We start from the raw sequence: 27267 nt of genomic DNA on the forward strand, positions 1-27267 counted from the left end.
GTGAGCAGCCATCCAGAAGCCGGCAACTGATCTGCCTCGCCCGGGAAGAGCGCAATGATGGTGCCAACTTGGGCCAGTGAAGCAACGTCCTCCACAACTGGACTGAAGAACAAAAGGACAGAAACTTGTCTGTTCCCCTTCCCCCAATTCCCCAGCACTGTTCCCATCCCCCAATTTCCCAGTAAAAATATTAAAAAATAAATAAATAAAGTGAAGAAAGCATATGTGAACAATGGAATAGCATTAAGAGAAATAATCTGAAAATTACTGGAGTCCCAGAAAAAGAAGAAAAGGAGAAGGGGGGCAGAAAGCTTATTTAGAGAAATAATGGCTGAGGTCTTCCCAAATCTGAAGTTAGATTTGGATATCCAAGTTCATGAAGCTCAAAAGTCACCAAACAAACTTAACTTAAGGTCATCTTCTCCAAGACACATTATAATAAAAATTTTGAAAATTAAAGACAAAGGCAATATTTAAAGCAGGCAGAGAAAAGGAGCATGGAACTTAGAAGGCAACTCTCAGAGGCCATCAGTGGATGTCTCAGCAGAAAACTTACAGGCCAAAGGAGTGAGATGATATAGTCAAAGTGCTGAAAGAAAAAACAAAACAAAGAAAGAAAAACAAAAACAAACTTCCATCTAAAACTACTCTATTTAGTAAAGTTGTTCCTCAAAAATGAAGGAGGGATAAAGACTTTCCGAAACAAAATAAAGCTAAGGGAGTTCATCACCAGTAGACCTGCCTTAAAAGAAATGCTAAAAGGAGTTCTTCAAGCTGAAATGAAAGGATGCCAATTAGTAACTTGAAAACATACAAATATACAATAAATTGGTAAAGGCAAGTATATAGTCATATTCAAAGTAATCTAATGTTGTAATATGGTGATGTGTTAACCATTTAACTCTAGCGTAAAGGTTAAAGGACAAAGTAATTAAAATAACTATAGATATGAAAATTTTATTAATATAAAAAGGGGTGAATTGTGACATCAAAAGCACCCAAGGAGGGGAGAAAAAGAGTACCTACATGTGCTCAAAATTATCAGTATAAAATAGAGTGATATTTTTATAAGATGTTTGTATAAGCTTCATGCTAACCACAAAAAAGGCCTATAGCAGATAAAAAAGATTAAATAAAAAAAAAAGAGGGAATCAAGACATACCACCACAGATAATCATGGATTCACAAAGAAATCAACAAGACAGGAAGAAAGAAAACAAGGGAGATACAAACCACCAGAAAACAATAAGATGACATTACCTATCAATAATTATTTTAAAGGTAAATAGATTAAAGTATTGAGTCAAAAGGCATAAAGTGTCTGGATGGATTAAAAAATAAGACCCAGCTATATGTTGCCCACAAGAGACTCACTTCAGCTTTAAAGACTCACATACACTCAAATTGAAGAGATGGAAAACAGTCATTCCATGCAAATGGAAACCAAAAGAGGGATAACTATACTTATATCATACAAAATAAACTTTAAGCTAAAAACAAGAGACAAAGAAGGTCATCATATAATGATAAAGGGGTCAATTCAAAAAGAAGATATAACAAGCATAAATATATATGCAATCAACACTGGAACACCTAAATATATTAAGGAAATGCTAACAGATCTGAAACGAGAAATAGACACATTATAATAGTAGTAGGAAACTTCATTCCCACACTTTCAACAATGGGTAAACCATCCAGACAGAAAATCAATAATGAAACACTGGAATTAAACTATACCTTAAACCAAATGTATCTACCAGACAGTCCTTTGAACAGCAGCAAAATACACATTTTTCTCAAGTGCACACAGAACATTCTCCAGGATAGATCATATAATAGGTCACAAAATAAGTCTAAGCAAATTTAAGGAGATTGAAATCATACCAAGTATTTTCCAACCACAATGTTATGAAACTAGAATCAATAACAGAAGGAAAACTGGAAAATTCACAAGTATGTGAAAATTAAACAACACATTTCTTAACAACCAATGGGTCAGAGAAGAAATTAAAAGGGAAATTAAAAAATATTTTGAAACAAACAAAAATGGAAACACAACATACTGAAATTTGTTGGAAGCAGCAAAGGCAGTTGTAAGAGAGAAGTTTATAGCAATAAACACCTACATTAAGAAAAAAGAAAGATCTTAAATAAACAGTCTAACTTTATACTTCAGGGAACTAGAAAAAGAAGAACAAAATAAGCTCAGAGTTAGTACAAAGAAAGAAATAACAAAGATCAAAGCACAGATAAATGAAATGGAGACCAAGAAAATAATAAAAAAAGATCAATGAAACTCAGAGGTGGTTTTTGAAAAGCTAAACAAAATTGACAAACATTTTGCTAGACTAAGAAAAAAGACAGATCTCAAATAAATAAAATCATAAATGAAAGAGGGCTTTTATAACTTGCCAGAAATAAAAAGATCATAACAATTATAGGCCAATACATTGAATAACATAGAATAAATAGATAAATTGCTAGAAACATACAACCTTCCAAGACTGAATCTTATCAAATAGAAAATCTGAATAAACCAATCGCTGGTAAGGATACTGAATCAGTAATCAAAACCTCCCAACACAGAAGAGCTCAGGACCAGATGATTTCCTGGTGAGTTCTCTCAAACATCTAAAGAAAAATTAACAACAATCCTTCTCAAATCTTCCAAAAATTTGAAGAGGAGAAAACACTCTCAAACTCATTTTACTAAGCCAGAATTACCCTCATAACAAGCTCATAAAGATACTACAAGGAAAGAAAACTACAGGCTGATGTCCCTGATGAATATAAATGCAAAAAAATTCTCAATAAAATATTAGCAGTAAAATTCAATAGCACATTAAAAGGATCATCCGTCATAGTCAAATGGGATTTATCCGCAGGGTGTAAGAATGGTGCAACATACACAAGTTAATAAATATGATATATCACATTAGTAGAATGAAATATAAAAGTTGTATGATCTGAATAGATTCAGAAAAAAGCATTTGACAAAATACAACACCCTTTTATGATATGAACTCTCAACAAATTGAATACAGAAGAAACATACCTCGACATAATAAAGACAATGTATGATAAGCTCACAAATAACATCATACTTAATGGGGCAAAGCTGAAAGGCCTTTCTCTAAGACCAGGGATAAGACAAATGAGGGCACTCTCATCAGTCCTACGCGGCATAATACTGGAAGTCCCAGCCACAGCAATTAGGAAAGAAAAAAAATTAAAGGCATCCAAATTGAAAAAGAAGAAATAAAATTATGTCTCCATTTGTAGTTGATATAATCTTATATAGAGGAAGCCAAATTGTTTGGACTAATATGCAATTTCAGTAAAGTGTAAAGATAGAAGAATCAACATACAGAAATTAATTGCATTCTTATACAGTGACAGCAAATTATCTGAAAAAGAAATAAGAAAAACAATCCCATTCATAGTAGCATTAAAACAAAAAAGTAATAAATTTATCCAAGGAAATGAAAGCTCTGTGGACACTGAAAATAGTAAGACTTAGAGGAAGGTAATCAAAGGAGACACAAACAAATAAAAAAGTTATACCTTCTTTACAACTTGGAAGAATTAATATTGTTAAAATAGCCATAGTATACAAAGCAATTAATAGATGTAATGCAATTCAATCCTATGAAAATTCCAATGACATTTTTCACAAAAATAGAGAAACAATCCTAAAATTTGTATGGAACCACAGAAGACCCCAGATAGCCAAAATAATCCTGAGAAACATTTCTGAAGGCATCATAATCCCTGATTTAAAACTATTTTACAAAGATACAGTAATCAAAACAGTATGTACTTGCATTAAAATGCACAGATAGACCAATAGAACAGAATTTAGAGCCTACAAATAAACCCTAGCATTTATAGTCAAATAATATTTGACAAAGGAGCCAAGAATACTCATTGGAGAAAGCATAGTCTCTTCAATAAATGGTGTTAGGAAAATTGGATAATTGCATACAGATGAATAAAATTGGAGTCCTATTTTACACCACTCAAAAAAATTAACTTGAAACAGATCAAAGACTGAAATATAAGTCCTAAAATCATAAAACTCATGGAAGTAAACATAAAGAAAAAGCTCCTTGACATTGATTTTCTCAACAATTATTTTTTTATGACACCAAAAGCCCAAGAAACAAGCACAAAAAAAAGTAGGACAACATTCAACTAGAAAAGCTTTTGCACCACCAAAAAATTAAAAAAAAAAATAATGGCTAACCTAGAAATGGGATAGATGGCATTTATAAACCATTTATCTAATAAGGTGTTTTAATACACACACACACACACATATACATATGCAACTCACACAGCTTAGTAGCAAAAAATGAACAATTTGATTTAAAAATGGGCAAAAGAACTAAATAGACATTTTCCCAAAGAAGACATAGAAACAGACAACAGATACGTGAAAAGATACTTAACTCCACATCACTAATTATCAGGGAAATGCAAATCAAAATCACCATGAGATATTATCTCACACCTATTAGAATGGTATCATAAAAAAGGGAAGAGATAACAAGTGTTGGCAAGGATGTGGAAAACAGAAAGCCTCTTGAAAATGTAGCTTGGTACAGTCATTATGGAAAATAGTGCAGAGGTTCCTCAAAAACTAAAAATAGCACTACCATAGGATGGCATAATTCCATTTCTGGATATACAAGCATATCCAAAGGAAATTAAAATGGAATCACAAAGAGATATCTGCACTCCCATATTCATTGCAGCATTATTCACAATACTCAAGATATAGAAGCAATCCAATTGTCCATCTGTGGCTGAATGGATAAAGATGTGGTGTATATACACAATGTAATGCTATTCACCCATGAGAAGGAAGGAAATCTTGTCATTTCTGACAACATGGATAGAGCTTGAGGGCATTATGCTAAATGAAATAAGACAGACAGAGATAGACAAATATGGCATGATTTCACTTGTACGTGGGATCTTGCAAAGCTGAACTCACAAAAACAGAATAGAATGGTGGATGCCAGGGGCTGGCATGGGGAGAAACGGGAAGATGTTGCTCAAAGGTTACCCATTTCCAGTTATAAGATGAATAAATTCTGGAGATCTAATGTACAGCATGGTGACTATAATTAATAATATATTATATACTTAAAAGTTGCTCAGAGAGTAGATCTCAAAACTTCTCACCACAAAAAGAAAATGGTAATTATGTCAGGTGACTAAGGTGTTAACTAACCCTTTTGTTGTAATCATTTTGCAATACATAAGTGTATCAAATTGTCACCTTGTACACCTTAAACTTACACAATGCTATATGTCAAATGTATCTCAATAAAGCTAGGGAAAAAAACAAACAAACAAAAAACAAACAGCCAAGAGCCACTAAAGAGATTGGAGAACAGTATTAGCAGCCTTATGCTTCCCTTGGAAGGAACAAGGCTTTGGGACCACATAGGTTTGGGTTCAAATCCAGAGTTCACCATTGACTACCTTTTAAAATTTGGGTTATTCTCTGTTTTGTTCATCCGTAAAATGGGAACCACACTTATGTCACAGGATCCTAGCAAGAATTAAATAGAATAATAACTATAAAAACATTTCACTTATTCACTAGTATAGTCTAGGTACTCAAGTGTAATGTCCTTTACCCCCTACATCTTCTTGTATATTTCCTTGCCTCTCCATGCTAGAATGTCAAACCATTAAAAATCATGTGTATAATATATAATTCTAGCATTCTAAGACATCCAGCCAATGCTTTTCTTTAAGTTACAGTACAAAATAAGATCCAGAAAGCAATTAGATTGGGCTAGGAGTGGTGGACAGGGAAGCTTCCATCCCTTCTCACTGTTTTTTCCTATGGAAGGGTATCAGTGTAACACTCCTGTCCCTTTTCTTTCTTGTCCGCTTGTTTAATCCTCCCAAATGGGAAGAGTAATGACTTGTCTGACTTGTGAGTCTGAGAACAATAACTTAGCAAGAAAGCAAAGCTCCTCTGCTTTGCCCTTCTCCTTGGATCTGCCAGCAGACAGCACACTCACTATTTTCTTCTAGGTCTTGGGATAGGACAAGCCACAGATCCCTTTGCAGGGAGGTCCATACTTCCCCAGCACCTGCTGTGGCTCAATTGATTGATCCAATTTTGGCATTCGGCGCTAAAAGACTCATTATTCTCATAGACACATGCCACCTTTTCCTAATATAATAACTACATTAATAGTTTTCTTATTTCGATGTACTTCTTTGTCTTTTTCAATGGGATTAGAATCTACATGGGACAAAGTGATGCATATAATATGACCCCCTCAATACACAACAACATGACCAGAGAAAGGATCTGTTCCTTTCAACTGAAAGAACAAATTATTAAAGCCATGAATAAAGGTTATTCATTATTAGGTTTCTCCACAGTATATCAAGAAATGAGGTATTGATTGAGATCAGCCTGTGGCTACATTCCCTTTGGAGAGGTAAGATGAAAGAGTTTCAGTTTCTTGCAAATTGAAGAAAACTTGCCTTCCACACATGTCCTTGAGTAAAATAGTATCTGGTCGCCTTATAGAGACTCTAACTTATGACGGAAATTAAGGTACATTTTTTGTTGACTTCTGCTTTTATCGAATACTAGGAAAGCAGGGAATTGTATTAGAGTGCATATCCACCAATTCCCTTAAGAGGATATTGGAGTCCTTGCGGAAGCAAGGAGTAGTACCCACAAGCAGATTATGCAAATCGTTTCATAGAAGCTAATACAAATATTTAACTTCAGAAGATCATGCCTCAAAAATTTCAAATAATTAACAAATAGGATTAAGAGCAACCCCAACAATTTCAATATTGGGTTTTGAATCCCTGCATTCAGCATTAAGATCAGGAAAAACAAATGAGCCAAGTTGACATAACCAACAAAGCAGGCATTCACAAATATTTTACAGGTCTATAAAAGACCATCCACTAGTATTTCTTTTACTGACAACCTCAGAAACGTCAATCATGAGGAAAATCATCGTTGGTGTTTGTTAGAGATGCTCTTTTGTTCTACAGGAGCACATGACTCTGACGCATTTTAGGAAATGAGAGAGAGCACGGTTTTCATTGCAAGGCATCAGTCATCCAAGAGTAATAAACTGTGTTAAAACCAACATGGGACTTCCATTCTTTGGAATTAGTTATTGAATGTGCATTCCATAACAGCAGTGTAGGGTGTCTTGTCATATCTTTGCATCCACCAGGACAATAAAATGACATCATCTAAAGTTAAATATTGAAAGAAAATATTTACTGACTCAATTAGAATTTGGTTGATGTGAAAAACATATTCAGAGAAATGCACTGTTAAGATGATCTGAAACCAGAAATCTCCCACACACACACAAAAAAGGAAATGACAATGGTGTATGCAACTCTTGTTATTAACAAGAAGGTATAGAATACAGATGATCACAAAACCCAAACATGTTAGCTCACTAAACAGCCTGCTCTATTTTGAATGATTCTAGACATTTTTATAACAATCTCTTAAATATGTTTTAGTTTGCTCTTTTTATTTCTTTTTGATTTCCGTTCAAATGTGACCTCATCAGAGAGACTCCCTGAGCGTTCTAACTAAACTGCATACTAGCCTGATCTTTAACCACCATCCTCATTTTCTACATATTTAGAGTATCCCCAACCTGTTTTAATTGTCTTTGAACCACTTCTTACTACCTAACATGTTATATCTCTGTTTATTTTCTACCTTCCACCAGTAGAATTTGATCTTCATAAAACTTTGGTTCAATGCTATATTGTCAGCGCGAAGAACAATCTTGGTAGACTTTCAACACAAATGTGTTGAGAAATGAGGAGAATGAAAAACAGCCCTACCTAAATTCCCAGCAATAGCCCTTATCCTGCTGTGAAATATTTTGGTATATAGATAAATGATAGTATATAAGCTTCTTTGATCATTTATCTTGTTGCAAAACAAACAAACAAACAAACACCTGGACATATTATTCTTGGGATATTAGAATTTCCAGACGGCACCTGCCCATCATTATTTAATATACTGATTGAGTTTCCCACCTTCTTTCACAAAGTAACATCTTCCCTAATGTCTCCTGAAGTTGCCCTTGAATAATTACTCTCTCCTTTCTGCATGAGAGCCTTTGAGGAGTTTCCTTGGTTTGGCTAGTTTACCAGTAGGCCCCACTCACTGCAGTGACCTATGGACGCCAAATAGCCTGTCTCCTCTCATATACCTAAGGACGGTAAAAGCAGAGACTGTTAGTATTGCCTTAGGCCTTAAGAGTCTGACTGACGGAACCTGGAATGTATGCAACAAGCCACATTATGAGGCTTTATAAAGCCACATTATAAAGTTTAAAAAAAAATGTTCCTAGAATATTCTGTGTAATATGCACGTCCTTCATTAATAAAAATCCTACTACTAGAATTTAACTTTTAGGATTATATATTAACCACTGAGGTAATGTACTTTTTTTATTTTTATTTTTTTTTAAGATTTTATTGAGGAATTGGGGGAGGGGAACAGAATTGAAAAACCAGGGAACGGGAACAGACAAGTTGCTGTCCTTTTGTTCTTCAGTCTAGTTGTGGAGGATGTCGCCTCCCTGGCCCATGTTGGTATTATCACTGCGCTCTTCCTGGGTGAGGAAGATCAGTCACCGGCCACTGGACAGCTGCTCACGGTGGCTCACGGCAGCTCACGAAAGCACATGCCAGCTGTCAGCCAGCTCCACTGCAGCTTACACTGTTGCTGGAGACTCACGGCAGCCCAGCTCGAGGTTGAGCTGTTGTTCACCATCTTAGCTGTACAGGGCACAATGTCACTTGCCCATGTGGGATCTGAACTGGAGCCCTGCTGCTCAGAGCTGGCATCCCAAGCCAACTCCTTACCAATGCACCACTCGGTTGGCCAGGTGATGTACTTTTTAATTAGTTGTGTGCATGTACACATTTGATTTTTACAATTTATTTCCCTATATTCATTAATTTTTCAATTTTTTTCTCTTCCAAATAAGGTGAAAAAAATCTATTCATTTTGATTTTTTTTCCAAGGAGAACTAGAACTAAGGTCAATGATTTATAGGAGAGAATTCCTTCCTTTTGGTGCCAGTCTGGTTCTCTGCCATGATTGACATGATATTTTTTTATTATCCATTGTTGACACAATATTTTTAGATTATCCATGATATGTTTGACATCCTCTTGGACACGTGGTCTCTTTTGTGACCACTGAACTTTGATTTATTCTACATATACCAGTGTGGTGAATTACCTTGGGTAATTAGAATGGTAGTCCTAGTAGCAGACCAGATGAAACCTTTTCTAAAGGCCCTGAGAAAGGGGTGACTCCTGCTTTGTGGGCTATTCATCTAGAGCAGCAGTTCTCAACCTGTGGGCCGCGGCCCCTTTGGGGATCGAACGACCCTTTCACAGGGGTTGCCTAAGACCATCAGAAAACAAAAAATATATTTACATTATGATTCATAACAGTAGCAAAATTACAGTTATAGAGTAGCAACGAAAATAATTTTATGGTTGGGGGTCACCACAACATGAGGAACTGTATTAAGGGGTCGCGGCATTAGGAAGGTTGAGAACCACTGATCTAGAGAGAGATATGTTCTGTTTATGTCTGTTTGGAATTGACAGAAAGCAAATAAGTAAGAGGCCTGCTAAGCTTTAGGTAGTTCAAGGCTTTGCTGGTAATAATTGGTGACCGTTAAACATGCAGAGACATTCCAGAGCCTCTAAATTTTCATCCAGGAAAACTCAGCTTCTAAAGTTTTGCAGCCCTCCAGAGAGGCCTCAATGCAGCGATGGGGAATAATGGGGAAGAGACATCCCTATTGACGACAGACAGATGTCATGTATTCTCTCTCTCTCTTTCTCTCTCTCTCTCTCTCTCTCTCTCTCTCTCTCTCTCTCTCTTTTGCTTTCACTCTCACTCTCTGTCTCTCTCACTATATCTATATCTATATCTATATCTATATCTATATCATCTATATCTATATCTATATCTATATCATCTATATCTATATCTATATCATCTATATCTATATCTATATATTTCTCTTTTTTATCCTGCTCAACAGGATTTGATATGTATTAGCAATCTGTGATTTCCACTTATTTACCTTTAGTAGTCTTCCTTTAGTTTCATGTATCGTGTTGTTTCTCAATCATTCTACATTGTAGGAGTTCGGACAGATAACTTGTCTTTTAAAGTTATCAGTTGCTAAGCCATGAGGTACCACTGTGTCTTTCTGAGCCTGCTGGAAATGATGGCATCCAGATGTCATTACAAGATGAGGCTTTATGGTAGGATCCTTTGGGGAATGAATGAATGCAGGCCACCCATAATGTATAAATGAGGAAAATGGTGTTCTTGATGATGGATAGACAAAAAGATGAACTATCCTTAATTTTCTCTACTAGAGGCAAAGAAGTTAAATTATGCATCGTTCCAGATTCTCTTACAGCTAAGGAGAAAACCACAGGACTCAGTTTTGGCCATTGATATGTAAATGTAAGTTTCTGAGAAAGCTTTTAAAAGAACAGAATCAGGTACAATGATTCTTCAGTCTTTTGTCCTTTACTTTTTCCTGGCTGAAATGGGAATACAATAGCTGGAATATTAGAAACCAACATGTAAATATGTACAGATGAAAGTCAATTATCAAGAATGGCAGTACAGCCTTGATTTTGACATTACCCCAAAGCATTTGCCCTACACTGCTATCTACGGCTGTCTTTTAATGAGTAAAATACAAGGTTATAATGAGTAGCCTACAAGGTTAGGCTCATCAGCTAATTTTCACAGCTCTCTTTTTTTTTAAGCATACAAAAACATATTTCTTAACCAATGACTTCTTCTAAACACCTTGGGGCTGGCAAGAATAGTAACAGCTAATATTCTTAATCCAGAGCTGTAGCAATCCCAGGGGATAGCTTAAATTAAATATTAAAAATTCAGAATAAGGAAGAAGCTTTATTCAATCTCGATTTTCTAATATCAAGCAAAGTGCTTGGCACTCAGCAAGCAATAAAAATGTGTATTGATTGATACTATTTTTTGTATTTTTGAAGAAACTGTTTTGTAATAACATAACCCTTAAAACACAGATTAGGACATAGAAGGTTCAGTAACAAATGTGAATTTAATGCATAGCAATATTTATTGAATAATTAACATTTATTGAATTTTAGTATAATCTAAGCACGATGCTAAATGCTTTGTGTATTTTTCTTTATTAATTCTCACAGCAGTTCCATAACCTAAGTATTGTTATTAGAGACTCTCAGAGATATTTAAATAACATAGCCAAGGTCACACAGCCAGGTAGTGTCAGCGCCAGGATTCAAGGCCAAGTTTATCTCTCTCCAAACCTGTGATCTTAACCACTATGTATTACTAAAATATTTTAAATCTGTTTTCCTAAAACAAACATGTCCTTTGATCCCTAAAAACCCTTTTTGGCAGGACAGCAAGTATACAGAAATTGTTAGTCTGTGTTAATGGTTACACATTATTAATCAATTACCACTTACTGGGTGATTTATTGTTTAATTCCTCTTAGTTGACAAATCAGTTGAATTTTTCATATGCACACATTGAAACAAGTTAGCTAAATAAAGCGATTCATTTGGAAAGTCTCATGTTCGCTCCAGGTTGCCAATGGGAGTCTAGATTATTTGCAGCATTTTTGCTTTAAAATCCTCGAGTTGTTAAAATGTGTCATCACAAACCTGCATAGTAGAATGTTGGTAAGAACTAGGATGCAGGGGGCAATTCCGTAGACACTTAAATGGCAAAAAATATAGTGCATGTTTCACACACCCTGCAGACTGCAGGTTTATATGATAATAAATAATAGTTATCACCAGGACAAAGGGAAAAAGTGCCGTGAAATCCAATAGCTCAGTGAGAAATCTGCTAATACAGGTGGTCAAGCTTGTTCCATTTCATTGTCAAAGGGAGGCCATTTATTTGCTTCTGGGTAGTTAAATTACAGAGTCATTTACTGCTGAAAGTTTTCCAGTAGGCAGATGTAGGTCGAAAGCTCTGGGCTTTAGATTCAAAGCTTGTGAGAAAGGGGGACTAAGAATGTATTCCACAGACAGCATAAGTAATAAGGTACAAATCATTCAGTAACTCCAGAAATAAAATAAAATAAAAAGTGCCTTTAAACATTCCAGTTGGAATCCCCTTATGCTGTGCATTGGGCATGGGCTAAGGACCAAAATGCTAGCTATAATAAATAATTGTTTAGAAGTTCTTTAGAATATTTTCCCTTTGATAACTTCCCTTTTAGCTGAGATGTCAGTGATTGGGGCATGTGTGTTTGTGTGTGTTAAGAGAGACTGAGAAAGACAAAGAGATTCCTTGTGAAGAGGAATGCTCAGAAACAGAGGGGAAATATTAATAATGGCTCCTCAGTAGTTATAAAATCGATGCCAACTTTCTTTTCCTGTTGTGCAAGATGGTAGTGATTTTTATCCGGTAAGTAAATATATATATGTCAAACAGTAGAGATTATGCACATTGTAGTCATTATTTCTAAATGACCACAATCCAGGACTTTCCAAAATTTGGTAGTTTATCAGCAGAATAGATTAAATATAATCCAATAACAATTTTATAAGCACTTTTATAATCATTTTCTTGTCAATAGGTGTTGCCTGTCAGCCCAAATTCAACTTTTATATTTTGCATATACCTAGCATCTGGTTTTTTACTTGTTTCCTAGGTATAAGTCGCTACTTAAGTTGCTGAGTAACAGTTCTTTGCCAAGTAACCTTTAAATGAAGATGTACATAATATCCCCATTAATTAAAAATATTAACCTCATCAATCTTAGTGCACGACCAAATTCAAAGCTTCCAGGCACAGTCCTGATGAGGGACACATTACACAGCTGAAAGGATTCAAATTCTAATTTATACCACCTTGAAAAACAATTAATGAGTCATAAAGGGCAATGAGTCCATCAAAGTAATCTATATGGGATGTGACCCACAACAAAACATTAACAGATACGGGTGATATCAGCTTGCTAGAAGACAAATGAAGATACAGAAAACCAAATATCCCACCTCTAGTTATCTGAGGTTGAAACTAGGAAATGTTATCTGAGAGTATTACCAATAAACAGAATCCAAATGACTGAAAATATGATGACTTCCTCATTTTATCATTCAGCTGTTAACAGGAATTGTTAAGGGTATATATACACATGAATAAGGTATAAATGCATTAGATCAGGATTTCAAATTCTGTTGGCTTGCCTATATAACTTTTGACAACTGGAGATAAATTCAAATAGTAATAGTCATTAAAAAAATTTAAAACTAAAATTGCATGTGAACCAATACAAAATGACCCTTATTTCAAAGCAAATGTGTACCAAGCTTCTCTATATTATAAAGTATTTTTTTAACTTTTTATTTGTAAATAATCATATATTTACAGAAAGCTGCAAAGATCACATAGAGAGTTCCCATGTACTCTTCATCCAGTTTCCCCAAGGTTATATACTATATGATTATAGTACAATACGAAAACCAAGACATTGACATTGGTGTAATATGTGTGTAGAATTCTGTCATTTTATTACACCTGTAGATTCTTTAACTACCACTGAATTCAGGATATAAAACTATTATAACTCATTTTATTTATTTTCTTGAATATAAAAATGCATTATTATAATTTCAGGTAGGAATTTCCAGACTACTTGTTGCATATACATGAGTACTGAAAATTATTTTTTTCTTTTTTAAAAAATATTAATATCTAAGAAATTATTATCTAGAAAAACTCTATAAAGGCCGAAGTGAAATTCTAGCAATAGGGACAACACGTACATTGGTTAACCTCATTTTCCTGCACAGATCCAACAACCTCATCATTTACCAATCAGCTCTCCACAACATGAGAGTGAGCCATTTTTTAGCAGTTAGTCAAAGACAACTTGCTGAGAATTGTACTACTCTAACATTATTTACTGGTGAAAGTCCTAGACACACACACACACACACACACACACACACACACACACATGCACACACACCTTTTTCAGGCAACACAGAGCACTTCACAAGTGTTCTTAAATCACTAATGAGGTTACTGTAACAAAAGAGCACATTCATAAATATACACAAAGAAACAATGCAATAAACCAGCCAGATTCTTCCAAGCCCAACCTATCTATAGGGTTTCCTATTTTCCCTAACGAGTAAATATAATTCAGTTGTTGCAAACTCCAATTATGATTCAGCTCAGTTCACAGCAATGGAGAAATACATGATCACAAAAGAAACAAACGGATCTGAGCACCAGTCTTACCTTGGCCATCTGTGCCTGAACGCCATTTGCCTTGAGAGATGCTACCGCTTTCTGTGCAGCTGCGGGACTGTCGAAATCCACAAAACCGTAACCTGTGAAAAGACAAAACTCCTCTTTAGTACTCACAAAGCTCCATCTTTATCATACCGATGGGATGTGTGTTTGTGGTTAAGCTTGCATTCAAATCCCCGGCTGAACATAAAGGCTCTCAATCTATGGCCCTTGCCATGTCCAGAAAATTACCACAATATCGTTAAACATAAAATAGTAAGTCTATTTTCTAGAGATTGCTTGGAGAGTCGGTGTGCAATCATCAACCTGATTTAGACTAATTTGTGAGTAAGGTAATACATTATTTAACATGTTCTACTTTTTTTCAATGCAATTGCTGCAAGAATGAGAAACACAAAGTGCTGAAAAAAAAATATATATATAAAGTTTCTCTCTAAATTTAATTTTCAAAACCTCAAGAAATTTAATGAAAGCCATGATAGAACTTGTATAAAGATATCACCAGCGACTGCAGCAGTACCTGGCACACAGTAGGCACTCAATAAACATATGTTGAGTGTGTGAATAAATAAAGGTTGTGCATGAGAGTTTGAGTTTGAACCTAGTTCTAGTTGATCTCTAAGCCCATGCTAATTCACTATGGGACCTTGTCTTTGTCAATAACATCTTTAAAAAATATTCTGACTCTAAAGTGATCAGTGATCAAGAATAATGAGTCAAATATTTAAACTTCTTTTAAAAATAAAGAACATTTTAAAATAAGAAAACACTTTTAAAACACCCAAGTTACTCACATGTTGCTTGAGTATAATCTGAAAAGGGTACAAGAGTTGCCTGTACTCTACAATGTCTGTGCGTGCGTGTGCACCCGTGTGTGTGTGTGTGTGTGTGTGTGTGTGTGTGTGTGTGTGTGTGTGTACAGAGTGAGGACAAAGAAATAGCTAGTAAAACAGAATAAATGAAAAAGGGATTTCACATGCCATAAAATAGCTGATATGAGTCCAGGACTTAGCCTAACAGTAATGTAAGCTGCCAAGAATGTTTACAATCCCAGTAATGCTATGAGGGCAGCTTTGTTGGTCACATCTAAAAAGGCCATCATATGTATCTTGAGCCTCTTTTCATCTGTTAGCTAGGCATGTATTTACCTGTGCTCGTAACACTTCTTAATACTTTAAAACATTTAAAAGTTTTGAGGTGAACAACAAAAGGCAAACCTACTAACCATACCCTGCGACCCTCCCCTCCCAACAACCGAAGAAATGTGCAAGGGAATTCAATTACCAAGTTGTTTCTTTTAATTAACTGTTTAATTTTCTCCCCTCGAATCCCGTCTTCTTTTTTTCTCTCCCAGCATGTTATCCTAAAATGAACTTGTTACCCAGCAGTGTACCATAAAATGCTCTTGAAAAGCTGGGCAGAATAGCTGTCAAGTTTGTATTTCTAATCTAAGAGGAGGCCTACTCTTTAAGTACTGCTAATTCTTCTCTTGCCACAAAATTCAAACTATGTGAATAATATGAGTATGACCACCCACTAAGCTGAGTAAGACAGAGAAAAAAAAAAGGCAGAAAGAAAAAGGGGTGGAGAGAGAACAAACTAAGTCATGCATTAGAATTAGGGGGAGCAGAAGGCAAAATGAAAATGTAGACATAATCTCCTACATGCCTGATACTGTGCTGGGTGGTTGACATGTTGACAGCTAATGAAATTGTAATAGTCTCATGCACATTCTTGTATGTGCATGAAGAAACTGAGGCTCAGGCGAGGTGCTACGGAGTCACCCAAGATTTGAAACCACATCTGCACACACCCTTTACAAATATACCAGAAAACGAACTGCTTTATAACCTTACTGTGGAACTATTTCTAATGGCTTCTGAAACCTACCACGGAGAGAATGAAATTCTTGAAAATCCCTTGGAATTTGAAGCTAAGGCACAGAATAAAATAATTCTGTGAAAGGATTCATTCCAGCTCATTTAATCAGTAAATTTATTAACGGTGTGGTTGAGTTCTCAGTAGAACTGGCTAAGTGAGATACGGCAAAGCACCCTCTTGCACCTCACACTTTGCTCGATCTTTCTCCTCCACTTTTATGCCCATTCTTTTGTTCAATAATAAAATTCATTTCAGGCTGTTTATCAGGCACAGGATACATAGTAATGAATCAAGTTCCCCAGTTCCCATTCTTATGCAGCTTACAGTCGAGTTGGGAGACAGACATAAAGCAAATACCCATACAAATAAATCTATGATGACAAAATGGCATATCTCCCCCGAAAGAAAATGAGAACATATAATATAGAGCCTAGCTATTGATTGTTTAGTATTGAAACTCTTAAGGAAGCAGTGGCATGAAATGACCTGTATTTCTTAAACTGTCTCTCTAACTGGCTTTTCCTGGAGATTGAATGGTGGTAGAGGAGGTGGACCTCAAGAGTGGGATCAGCAAGGTGACTTAGGGGCAAATGGCAGCTGGCAATGAAATGAATGGGATCAAATGGAAGAGTGGAATTATATGTTGGAGGTATAATGAATAGGACTTGGCAATAGGTTGACTGGATTGAGAGTAAAGGAGATACAGAGGACCTGGGTTACTACTGTTCTTTCTTGGCATAAGTCAGCATATGGGTGGAGGTGTGATTTACTGAAATGGGGACCCTGGAGAAGAATCCAAAAAGGGAGAGGGAACATTCAAGTATGGGGTTGAGACATGTTGAAGCGGAAATGCCTATGAGACATCTAAACAGAAAGTAGGAGCTGGAGTTTTGGGCTGGGGCACAGAACAGGGCGTAGGATTGGAAATAGAAGTTAGGAGATCAACAGCAGAAAGACGTTATTTACAGAGATGGATATAGACCAAAAAAATTTTTTTAAATGCCTATTTGTAAGTAGAAAAAAAGGGCCCAGGTTCAGAGCTTGAACAGTCTCAGCACTTAGGTGTCAGATAAGAAAATTTGATTGCAAAGGAGGCAGAAGTGGAATCAGAGAGGAAGGAAATGAAATGGCAATAAAATGTCTCAAATCCAAGGTAAGAAAGTGTCCGAGGAGAGAGAGAGAGATCAGCTGAGCCCAACGCTACTGAGAGTATGTGGAAGATGAGAGCTTGACAGTGCCCCGTGTGTTTAGGAACGTGGGTGCCATTAGTGCTATTTGCTTCAGGCAACTGGTGGGGACTGGAGCCTGCCTGAGTCACTGAAGAATGAAAGACAAGACGGTGGAGAGAGGGTTTACAGGACTCTGCCACAATTTTGGCTGGGAGGGAGAATTCATAGACAACTTTAGCTAGAGGAGGATATGAAGTCTAATGAGTTGTTTTGTTTGTTTTAAGATAGAAAATACTATGGTTTTTCTACCTTAGCTACACGCTAGAATCACTTTGGGAGCTAAAAATAATACCAGTGCCCAGGACTCAGCCCCAAGAGAATTAAATCAATGTTTTTTGGGATGTGACCCATATGTTTACACACACACATACATGTGTGCATGCACACATGTGTGTGTCTATTCCCAGCTGATTTCAGTGTGAAGCCAGGGTAGAGAACTACTGAGTATTTATTCAAGTTATTCAACAAATATTTACTTGGTGCACCTTCCAAGGGACTGTTCTTGGTATTTATGAATGTCAATAGGAAAGATTAAGCTGAAAGACAGAGATGAAAACCTCAGGGGGCAAGGAGATAATTTCTATAATAATATTCCTGAGAAGGTGAAGGGGTGAGGGCATCGAGGACATATATGAAGTGCTGACTTTTGCTAAAAGAGGGACCTTTCTCTTCACTCAATATACACTGAAAAAACAAAAGAACACTCTTTGTTACCAGGTATTATTTCCTTGTCTATTCTCAGTTACCATGACGGTCCCTCACACGTAGCCTGGGCTTAACAAATATTTGTCGCAATTAATTGAAAGCATGTTTAAAAGATGCTAACTTACTTTATGAGACCACTGTGGAGATTAACTGATAAAAATGTCTGTTAGCAATTTTGACTGTAAAGAACAATATAAAAGCCAAGTGCTCACAGATCTGGTTCAGCCAACACTGCCACCCAGAAAAGTCACCCCAGATCTCGTGATCCGTGACCTCTTCTCCAGTGAGGCTCCTTCTCTCTGCTCCCTCCCTCTCCTTCCACCCACCAAATGTTGTACAGGATACTGCAATGTTATGATGCTGATCTCCAAGGCAGAATGCCTATCCAAACAAAAGAAATCTCTGTGAGGTATGGGACAAGCTCCGCTTTCTCTGAATCGAGGAGGGAATGATCAAACTTTGAGAAGAGCGTATTTCTGTGGAGCCATCATGCCAGGAAGGAGAGAGAGGAGCCCCGTTTGTACAACACATCTCCTCTCCTGAAGGCTCCACACCAACAAGGGAGCAAAGACTGGGAGAAGCAAAGCTATAAATAAAGAATCAGCTGCCAGCACTGAAATATTTCACCGACTTTTGTGGTTTTCATACACACTAGCTTTTCCTAATTAAAATGAAAGTTCGGAGGTTAAACATGTCTCAAGCAACCCTGAAGAACACTGGGATTCTAGAAATAAACAGCACATGCCTGAGTTGTATGTGGCAGCATATACGGCATCACAATCAGAAGAAAACAAAATGAAATCCGAAGCTGCCCCCGAAGAAGAATGATGCATTTACTAAGGAAGAAAGCGACTTCAATTTGGTTTCAATTTGCTTTCCTTAATGACAAATAATCAAGTCTGGGAGCAGGAACCTCACAGCTACATCTGGTGAGGGGCAGGGTAGGGAAATTAGTTCAGCTCCAGCTAATGATGCTTTATGGTGACTGCTAAAATCCTTGATAAAACACCCGTGACTGGTAACCCTCAGAAACCCCAGCCCAAGTGGCTGGAAGCCCACTGGTCTCACTCCCTCAATTACATAACTAAGCTTGGCAGCGGGTTCAAATGAATTAGAACTGAATGGCACTGTTTTCTCCACACACCCCATCCTTGTTTTTCTCCCTTTGTCAGGGGGAGAAGGCCACCAGTTCTGCAATTAGCAGAAAGCAGAGCAGTGAGAAAGAACCAACTCCATGCTAACTAATTAGGTTATTCGCCAAATACACTCAACCTATTGGCAGGTACAATCAATGCTTTCCTGAAATGCTTTGAACTTTGTGTGTTAAAGTCTTGCTATTTTTATTGCACCAGAAGCCTGGTGACTTTACAGAAAAACAAAACAAAAAAAACAAAAAAATTTATACAGGGTGCTAAAAAAATGTATACAAGTGGACACTTTGGTCAACGTTGCTCAAGCAGTAGTTCCCCGTAATCAGAAGTGTCCGGACGCTGATGGCAACCACTTTGAGCACCTCTTGTAATTGCAGAAGTTAAATGTGACTTGTATTCATCTTTTGTTATAGGTATATATTGAGAATTACATTTTTAATACAGTTTTCTTAAAATGTATATACATGTTTTTAGCACCCTCTGTATATGTACTTATATATATTCAGGAATTGTAACATAATTCTACAAACAATGGTATTGCACAGAGGTTTCTGGTTTTGTTTTCTTTAGCACATTTGTAGGCAGCTTCTTCTCTGTGACCTTTGCCACTCAGCTGGACCACAGCGTGATAATCCATTTGAATTTTGTTAAGCGTTTCTTTACCACCATTAATAGCTTATTTTACACCTCAGTGTTGCCACTGACTCCTTAAATTCTCTAAACTGCTTACTTATTTACCAGCATTGGGATTATTCTTACGTGTGTGTGTGTGTGTGTGTGTGTGTGTGTGTGTTTATGTATGTGTGTGTGGGGGGGGGTGAGGAAGGTGACAGAACCAGAACCCCAGCTTCAGATCCGTGGTGGCACCTAGGCAGCCGATACATTTTGCTCTCAAAATGTGACTGCACATTAGATTTCGCGACATTTGCTTGGCTCTTCCTCTTCAGAATGACTGTCATAAAAGCCCACTTGAAACACAGATGGCTTAATGTAACGCCCAACTTCTTTCAAAGACGATCCAGCTGTGAGTCAAATGCAATGTTTAAGCAGACTAAGAGAACCCTTTGTCTAGGAATTATACGTTCTACTGAAGTTCTGCTCAAATTTAGCAGTCAGAGACAGTTAAGGGTTGCCCTTCCATAAATTTCCCCTCCTTCCATTTAGGCTTTATAATATTCTGTGGATGTTGTCTGGGCTCAGAGCAAGAACACTGAGTAGCAGGGAGGTTTAGGGGGCCTGCAGGAAGGGAGGAGTGGTTTTCAGGTTTCCGGAAAGTCTGGTGGAGTCTAGGCTGCCTCCGTGACTTATTTGTATTTTTGCTGGATTTCTCTTGCATCCCTGATCTGCTGAATTACTGCTGAAGGTCTTCTTGTATTATTGAATTTCTTAGTTCTCTGCATTATGTGATCAAAGAAGGTAAGTGAAGGACAGCACTGATAAGTTACTTGCTACTTTTATACTTATAAAACCAAACTAACAACAAAACGCAGTCGTTTCTCCAGTATCTTCTTTTGCATCCCTTTCCTGTGAGTGATCATGATAGTGAAGCAAGGGTACAAGAGGGGTGCCAATGCAAGAGCAACACGGCCTAACTGAGATGTGGGGAAATAAAGGCAAAAGACAAATCCTGCTACTCAGAGACTGAAAAAGCCAGAGACAAGAGTGCTAATTTTCAGTCTGAAAGCAACAAAGGAACAAGGCAAGCAAATAAAACTCATAGACACAGACAATAGTTGACTGGTTACCAGAGGGTAAGGGGGTAGATGAGGGTAAATGGGGTCAAATCTATGGCGATGGAAGGAGAACTGACTCTGGGTGGTGAACACACACTGGGATGTATAGATGATGTGTTATAGAATCGTACACTTGAAATCTATGTAACTTTACTAACATGTTAACCCCAATAAACTTTAAGTAAGAAAAAAAAAAGAGTGCTAATTTTGAGGAAAACAAGAAACTAAACCATTAAAATCGGAAATCACCTATGCTTTGAAACGTCTTTAGGAAATAGGATGGAATGGCCCTGTGCAGAAAAGGAGAGCATATGCGGCTATTCAAAGGACTGCAGCTCTCAGACACTTAACAAATGGAGGCAGATAAGATGAGTAACAACGTCCATTATATAGTATCCATTACATTGCTTCAGTACATTCCTCTAATGTTTGAGCTTAATTACTTAAATATTCTGATATTCTAGTGCCAGAAACACTAAAATAAGACATCAGTTTCTGGAATAGGATTTAGCTGTTATGAGAGACACTTTGGAATCATGATGTGGCTTTCCCATTACTATTATTATTATTACATTATTATTATTTAATTTCCTAAACATTTACTATGTACAAGAAAGAGAGCATGTTAGAAGCCACACCAAACTCTAAAACACTCTAACATGGCTCTTACTGTCAGGGAGTTTATGGCCTAGTATAGGGAAGATAAAGAAATTGAAACATGGAGGGTGCTCTTACACACAGGATTAAAGTTAGGCGAGCATATGCAAAATGGCGTTCTTTCAGTCACTTTAGTATACATGGTTTGGTGTGTACAGCTCTGCTCATCACAGGCAGGTCCCCTTTCAATGAGTGACATGGTGGAAAAATAATCCACATTCTACATTTATGTTTCTATGCATTATTCTTTCCGTTTATCGGGTTTGAGGCACAATAGAAATGAATTAAGTTAAATATAAGGTATTAGGAGGAATCAGTACTGCATACGAGGTGAAAAGAAAGCGTTAGTGCTAGAAAATGGCTAATATTTCTACCAGGTGGGGGCAAATTCAGTAGCTTTTATGCGCAAATGACAAAAGTGAGGGCCTGGAAAAAGAAATTAGGTCCCAAATGTTATTTCCTGGCAGGATGAACCAAAGACAGAAATTTAGGGAGCAAAGTACTTAGGGGTATCCCACTTGAAAATGGGGAACTTTCTCATTCCATTTATGTTGCACAAAAAGGCTTATTAAACCAAATACAAATTCAAATCCCAAATCTCACTTCCCTCCTCACCTTGTCCAATTGTTTTTTAAATGAGAAGAATTGCTTCTTTATCCTGAACAAAGTCAAAGTTAGGATTGGGATCATTATTTATGGGTTTAGAGAGATCACTATGCTTAATTGAGATGAAAGGAACTCACTGATTTGCCAAGGTCTTCGACTAGACCAACCATTATTTTATTGTAATATTGCAGAGATTAAGGGAGCAGTCTGCTTGGCTGTAAATGGGCAGATTAGCCTCTGTGATTCATCTTGCAAAGTTTTACTTTGCTAACAGGCAGTGTTCAAGGATACAGATGAAGCACATGTCTTGTGTGAATCATCAGTCCTATATGTGTCTGTTCCATCACAAAGGGCAGGAGGTACAGGTATGTACTGCGGTGTGGCTGCAGAAGCAAGCCAGGGTATTGATGAAACAATTCCATTGAGTCTGTAATTACAATGGAAGCAAGCCGTAGCTGAATACTCTGTATGTCTACAATCCTAGTGCACAGTGGGGTAGGCAAGACTAACTGTGATTTCATTCCTGGGGGGCCTATCTGTCCCTCCCTCTCTTTGCTCTGGTCTTATGGATAGGTAGAACTGTAGGCTATTTCCTCATCAGAAGAGCAGAGATGATGGCTTCTGTGTGTGAGGATCATTGGGAGGACAAGATGCCCACCCACTCTCCAGGTACTATAATCCACATTCACACTCAGTGGCTCCAGCCAATGGCCTGGCAAGGATGTGTGTAGTCTTATACATCATTTTACAGTAGAGACTTCTGTCGCCCACTCACTACCCATTCATCTTTATAGGATGGACATTATAGTAGAACTGGGCAGCCACTCAAATGGATGCATCAATAACGTAGCTCAGTGTGAAAAGGACAGAAGTGAATCCCACATACAGGTCAACCCTTTTGGGAAGTATGCATTAGCTGTAAGCCTTTGTTTTCATTACACTCTAGATAGTCCTTCCACTAACTTGTCACTTCATCTAAATTGCTGTATGAAGCCCTATATCCCTTTGAAAACCATTATTTTCCTGGGAAAGGGCTCCTTCCATGATTTTCTCTTTCAAAACCTTTGCTAAAACTCCCTTTTAAACCTTTGGGAAGCTTCTGTTTAACTAAAGTCATGCTTTTCCTAATGTATACCCATATGATACTGGATACAGTCTTCAGTCATGTGCTCGTAAGACTTATTCCAAATATTTTAAATAAATATCCACAAGTACGGTTCCTATCTGTCTGAGAAATGGTGGTTTTTACATCCTCTTGGACCCTAAATTACCTCTCTCCCTCCCACTTGGTATATAAATTACAAACTTAGTTTTGTATTAGAACTTAAAAATAAAGAAACTTAAGTGTACCTATGGGCAATTGACAGTAACAGACCCATGTTAAAAACACACACACACACACACACACACACACACACACACACACACACACACACCAAACAAAACAGTATTCAGTGAAATGTAGGTCTCTTTCTACCTAGACCTTAGTGCTCTGGTCCACTTACCCAAGAAATCGTCCTATGATTCCTTCTGATGTTCTAACTTGAAAAAGACACTAGAACTAAGTTTTGAGCTCTTACTATTGTATTTACTAGAAGCACTTCAGGACTTACAGAGTAATAAAAATAACTCCGGCTATCAAAACCCTTCAAATGAAAAACATTTACAGTTAATATTCTATAAATGGCTCCCCAACTGTCCATTTTCCCCTAAAACTAGAGGATTGTTTTTCTTCTATTTTTCAATGTTATACAAATTTATTGAACAAATTTCAGTCACCATGGAGAGAAATTAGCCATGATGACACCACCCAAAAATAAACTACTAATTTAATATTTTCTTTATATTTAGCCAAATGGTATCAGAATATGCACATGGTTTTAGAGTCTGCTTTTTCTCCTCATGACATATATGGCAACCTTTCCTGTTCAATAAATATGATTCTCTATCATCCTGTCAATTTATGATTTTCAGCATCTCAATTACTCAAGTCTTTCTTAAATATTTCTGAGATCTACATTACACCTCTGCCAAATGTTTCCTAACTTGCAAAACTGATTTTATTCTAACTCTTAGAAAGATTTTAAAAATTAATAAAATAAACAATCCTTTTAAATCTCCCTAGGCTTCGAAGAGTGACATTTCCTAAGTTTTTTCTTTCTTTTTTTTTTGGTTTCCTTCAAAGATGTTTCCAAGAAGGAAGGGCCCTTATGTATTCCAAACCAGAGATATCAGAAGCCATTTAAATCAAATTAAAAACAATACCCTCCTGAAATACAAGGGGATTGGAAGCCCCTTTTCCTTTTCATTGCAATTAAGTTGGAACCATCTCAAAGGCATTTTGGAAATATATCAGAACTTTACGTGACAAAATTTCAGATCTGTGATCCAGAAAGGATACCAAGAGTTTGAATAGTCATCTTACTATATTCATGATTACACGTTTATTTATAAGTTGAAAGTGGAATTTTTTCAACAAAGATATGTTTCTTTAAGGAAATCTTACTACAATATGAAAATTGGTGTTCTACCTGATAGTACTGACTCTTTTTGTCCCTTTAATAGCTGGCGATCTATGACGTACAGCTGAGGTCTTCTTTCTTATGGGCAGGGCTTGCTTGAAGAATTCTAATTGTCTAAAAAGCATAGGGTGTTTTGATCCTAGGACGGACACGCTAGTGGAGATGCATTTTAGGAAACCATGACAAGACGTCTAAGTACAATTGTCCCAATGAGGGTCAGGATCTGGATCACTAGGGAAGTGTCTTTCCAAGAAGAGACCAGAGGGGGCCTTACCTGTGAGGTTTTCTTCTTTGCTACTATTGGGTTGTTGGCAAAGTCATGACGCATTTTTGCAACGAAAAACATAGAAAAAAATATGTCATGACTTTTCCTACAACCCAATATATGTGTGGTCTGTGGACCAGCAATAATGGCACTACTTGGGAGTTTGTTAGACATGCAGAATCTCAGGCCCATCCCAGATCTACTGAGTCAGGCTCTACGCTTTGACAAGATCTCCAGGTGATGGTAGGCAGAGTGAAAGGCTGAGACACCCTGGGCTGCAACAGACCACTCCTTGAGTCAGGACTGGGCCTACTATGCTCATAACACTGCAGAGAAATTTGGGATCTTAAATGCCCTCTCATCCAACCTCTATCTGATCTTAAAATCTCCCGAGGGTCCCTTTGCCAAACACGTCTGTAGGCTCCACCTAGGCAACGCCCAGGAAATACACAGTCTCCCAAGGCAGCTCACACTAGAGAAGTATTTAATAGAAAACTGTTTGGTGTGGCTGAAGGACAACGATGTTGGCATCATACAGTCTGCCTTCAAATCCTAGCTCCTCTATTTGATAGCAGCGAGTCCAAAGGCACAGAATGCTCAACCACAATTAAGGTAATAATACTACTACCTTAATTATATGTTGGCTCTGAGCATTGAATAAAGTTAAATGCCTTTAAAGTGCCTGGCTTAGTGCCTAAGGTATCTTATCTCTCCAACTCACTCACCTTCTTAGGCTATCCTGAATTGTGGCACCCTGATTTTATCCACGTGACTGAAGTACATTCTAACAGACAAGGTAGACGAGTGTAATGCCTTCTCCATATAACAAATCTTTAAGTTTTTAAAGGCAGCAATCCTCCCCCTGCTTATATTTGCAAAATGAATATTTGAAAATACAGGATTGGGGTTATTTTTACATAATAGCCAATTTCAGAACAAGTGTATGGTCTCCTTGTCTCTCTCTTTTATGTTTGTCCTTCAGAGATATGCCTAATTCTGTTTAGTTACACAGTTCAAATTGGTCCTACATTAATATATCTCCTTAAAAAAGTAATGTCCATTTGAGGAAGCAGGTAACCAATGTGAAGAGTGATTATACAATAAATGTATTATGCAAATTCCAGTGAATGTTTTATGCACGTTGAATAAAGAATCAAATTAAAGTCTCATAACCCTTGGAAAATTGGAGTTAGCAAGCACAGAGGTTGATTTGCCCTTGAACACAAAACCTGCTAAGAGCAGACATTCTCCCATCATTTCCACAAAACTAAGCCATTTCTGAAGTTTTCAGATTCAAATAAGAAATCCCCTAGGAGTCATAAAGATCAGCTACTTTTACAGGAATAATTTGCAGACACAATTTTAAAGTGTTATGAGTTGGAAGGAACTGGTGAACTTCTGTGTGTCATATTTTAAAAAGCTAATATTCCAGGTAATCAGCCAGTTGAGAACACCGGAAATTGCATAGGGAGAGGGTTTGGGGGAAGGGGAAAAGGGTTTCTCTAGAAGAACCACAGGGGCTGATTTACAGAACTTCCCTCATAACAACCCAAGAGTGGAGGTTATGCAATAGACCACTGTCCTCCTTTGAATTTCCTTCACTCGATGTAATAATGGGACATAATAGCCACTTTCTCATTACACTGTTGTGTCCACCTCTTCATGGCTTGCCAACACTGATTCTACATAGAAAAAATGGGCCATTAAGAAGGGTAATGTAGAGGGCCTGTACAGCATTTACCTATTGGAGATGAGAGAAACCATCACAAGCATTTCATTAAGTCAATAAGCAAGTCCAGGTGTGAAGTAGGTAGGTCAAAAACCCATTCTGCCCCTAATTTTTACACATGGAGCCAGGATGTGGGCTCTAGTGCCAAGAACAGTACATCCATTCATCAGCCCATGGAAATCAATTCTGTTTCCTGTTCGTCCTTTTTTGGGAACCAGGCAGGATGTGAATACAAAAGCAGTGCTATTGATTTAACAAATGCTCAGGTAGGTCTTTTGAAAAGTTCTGAGGTAGGTGCTATGGGGGGGGGGGGGGGGGGGGGAAAACGGGACAGATTCTCTCATAAGGGAGCATGCCAGCCCAATGGAGAAACAGGCAGTATAACACGATGATGCATACTAAAGACTACATTATA

At 37.2% G+C, this 27267-nt stretch overlaps 1 protein-coding gene across 15 annotated transcripts in view; it reads right to left on the bottom strand.

The window, feature by feature from the left end:
• Positions 1 to 27267, bottom strand: part of RBMS3 (RNA binding motif single stranded interacting protein 3) — a 1293188-nt gene that overhangs the window by 375433 nt on the left and 890488 nt on the right. For all 15 annotated transcript variants that reach the window (XM_019660623.1, XM_019660627.1, XM_019660622.1 and 12 more), the window contains one exon: positions 14363 to 14454. In XM_019660623.1, coding sequence (XP_019516168.1) covers positions 14363 to 14454 — 92 coding nt within the window. The remainder of the gene's footprint in view (positions 1 to 14362; positions 14455 to 27267) is intronic.

The sequence above is a fragment of the Hipposideros armiger genome, unplaced genomic scaffold (genome assembly GCF_001890085.2).
Source record: "Hipposideros armiger isolate ML-2016 unplaced genomic scaffold, ASM189008v1 scaffold_322, whole genome shotgun sequence".
NCBI lineage: Eukaryota > Metazoa > Chordata > Mammalia > Chiroptera > Hipposideridae > Hipposideros > Hipposideros armiger.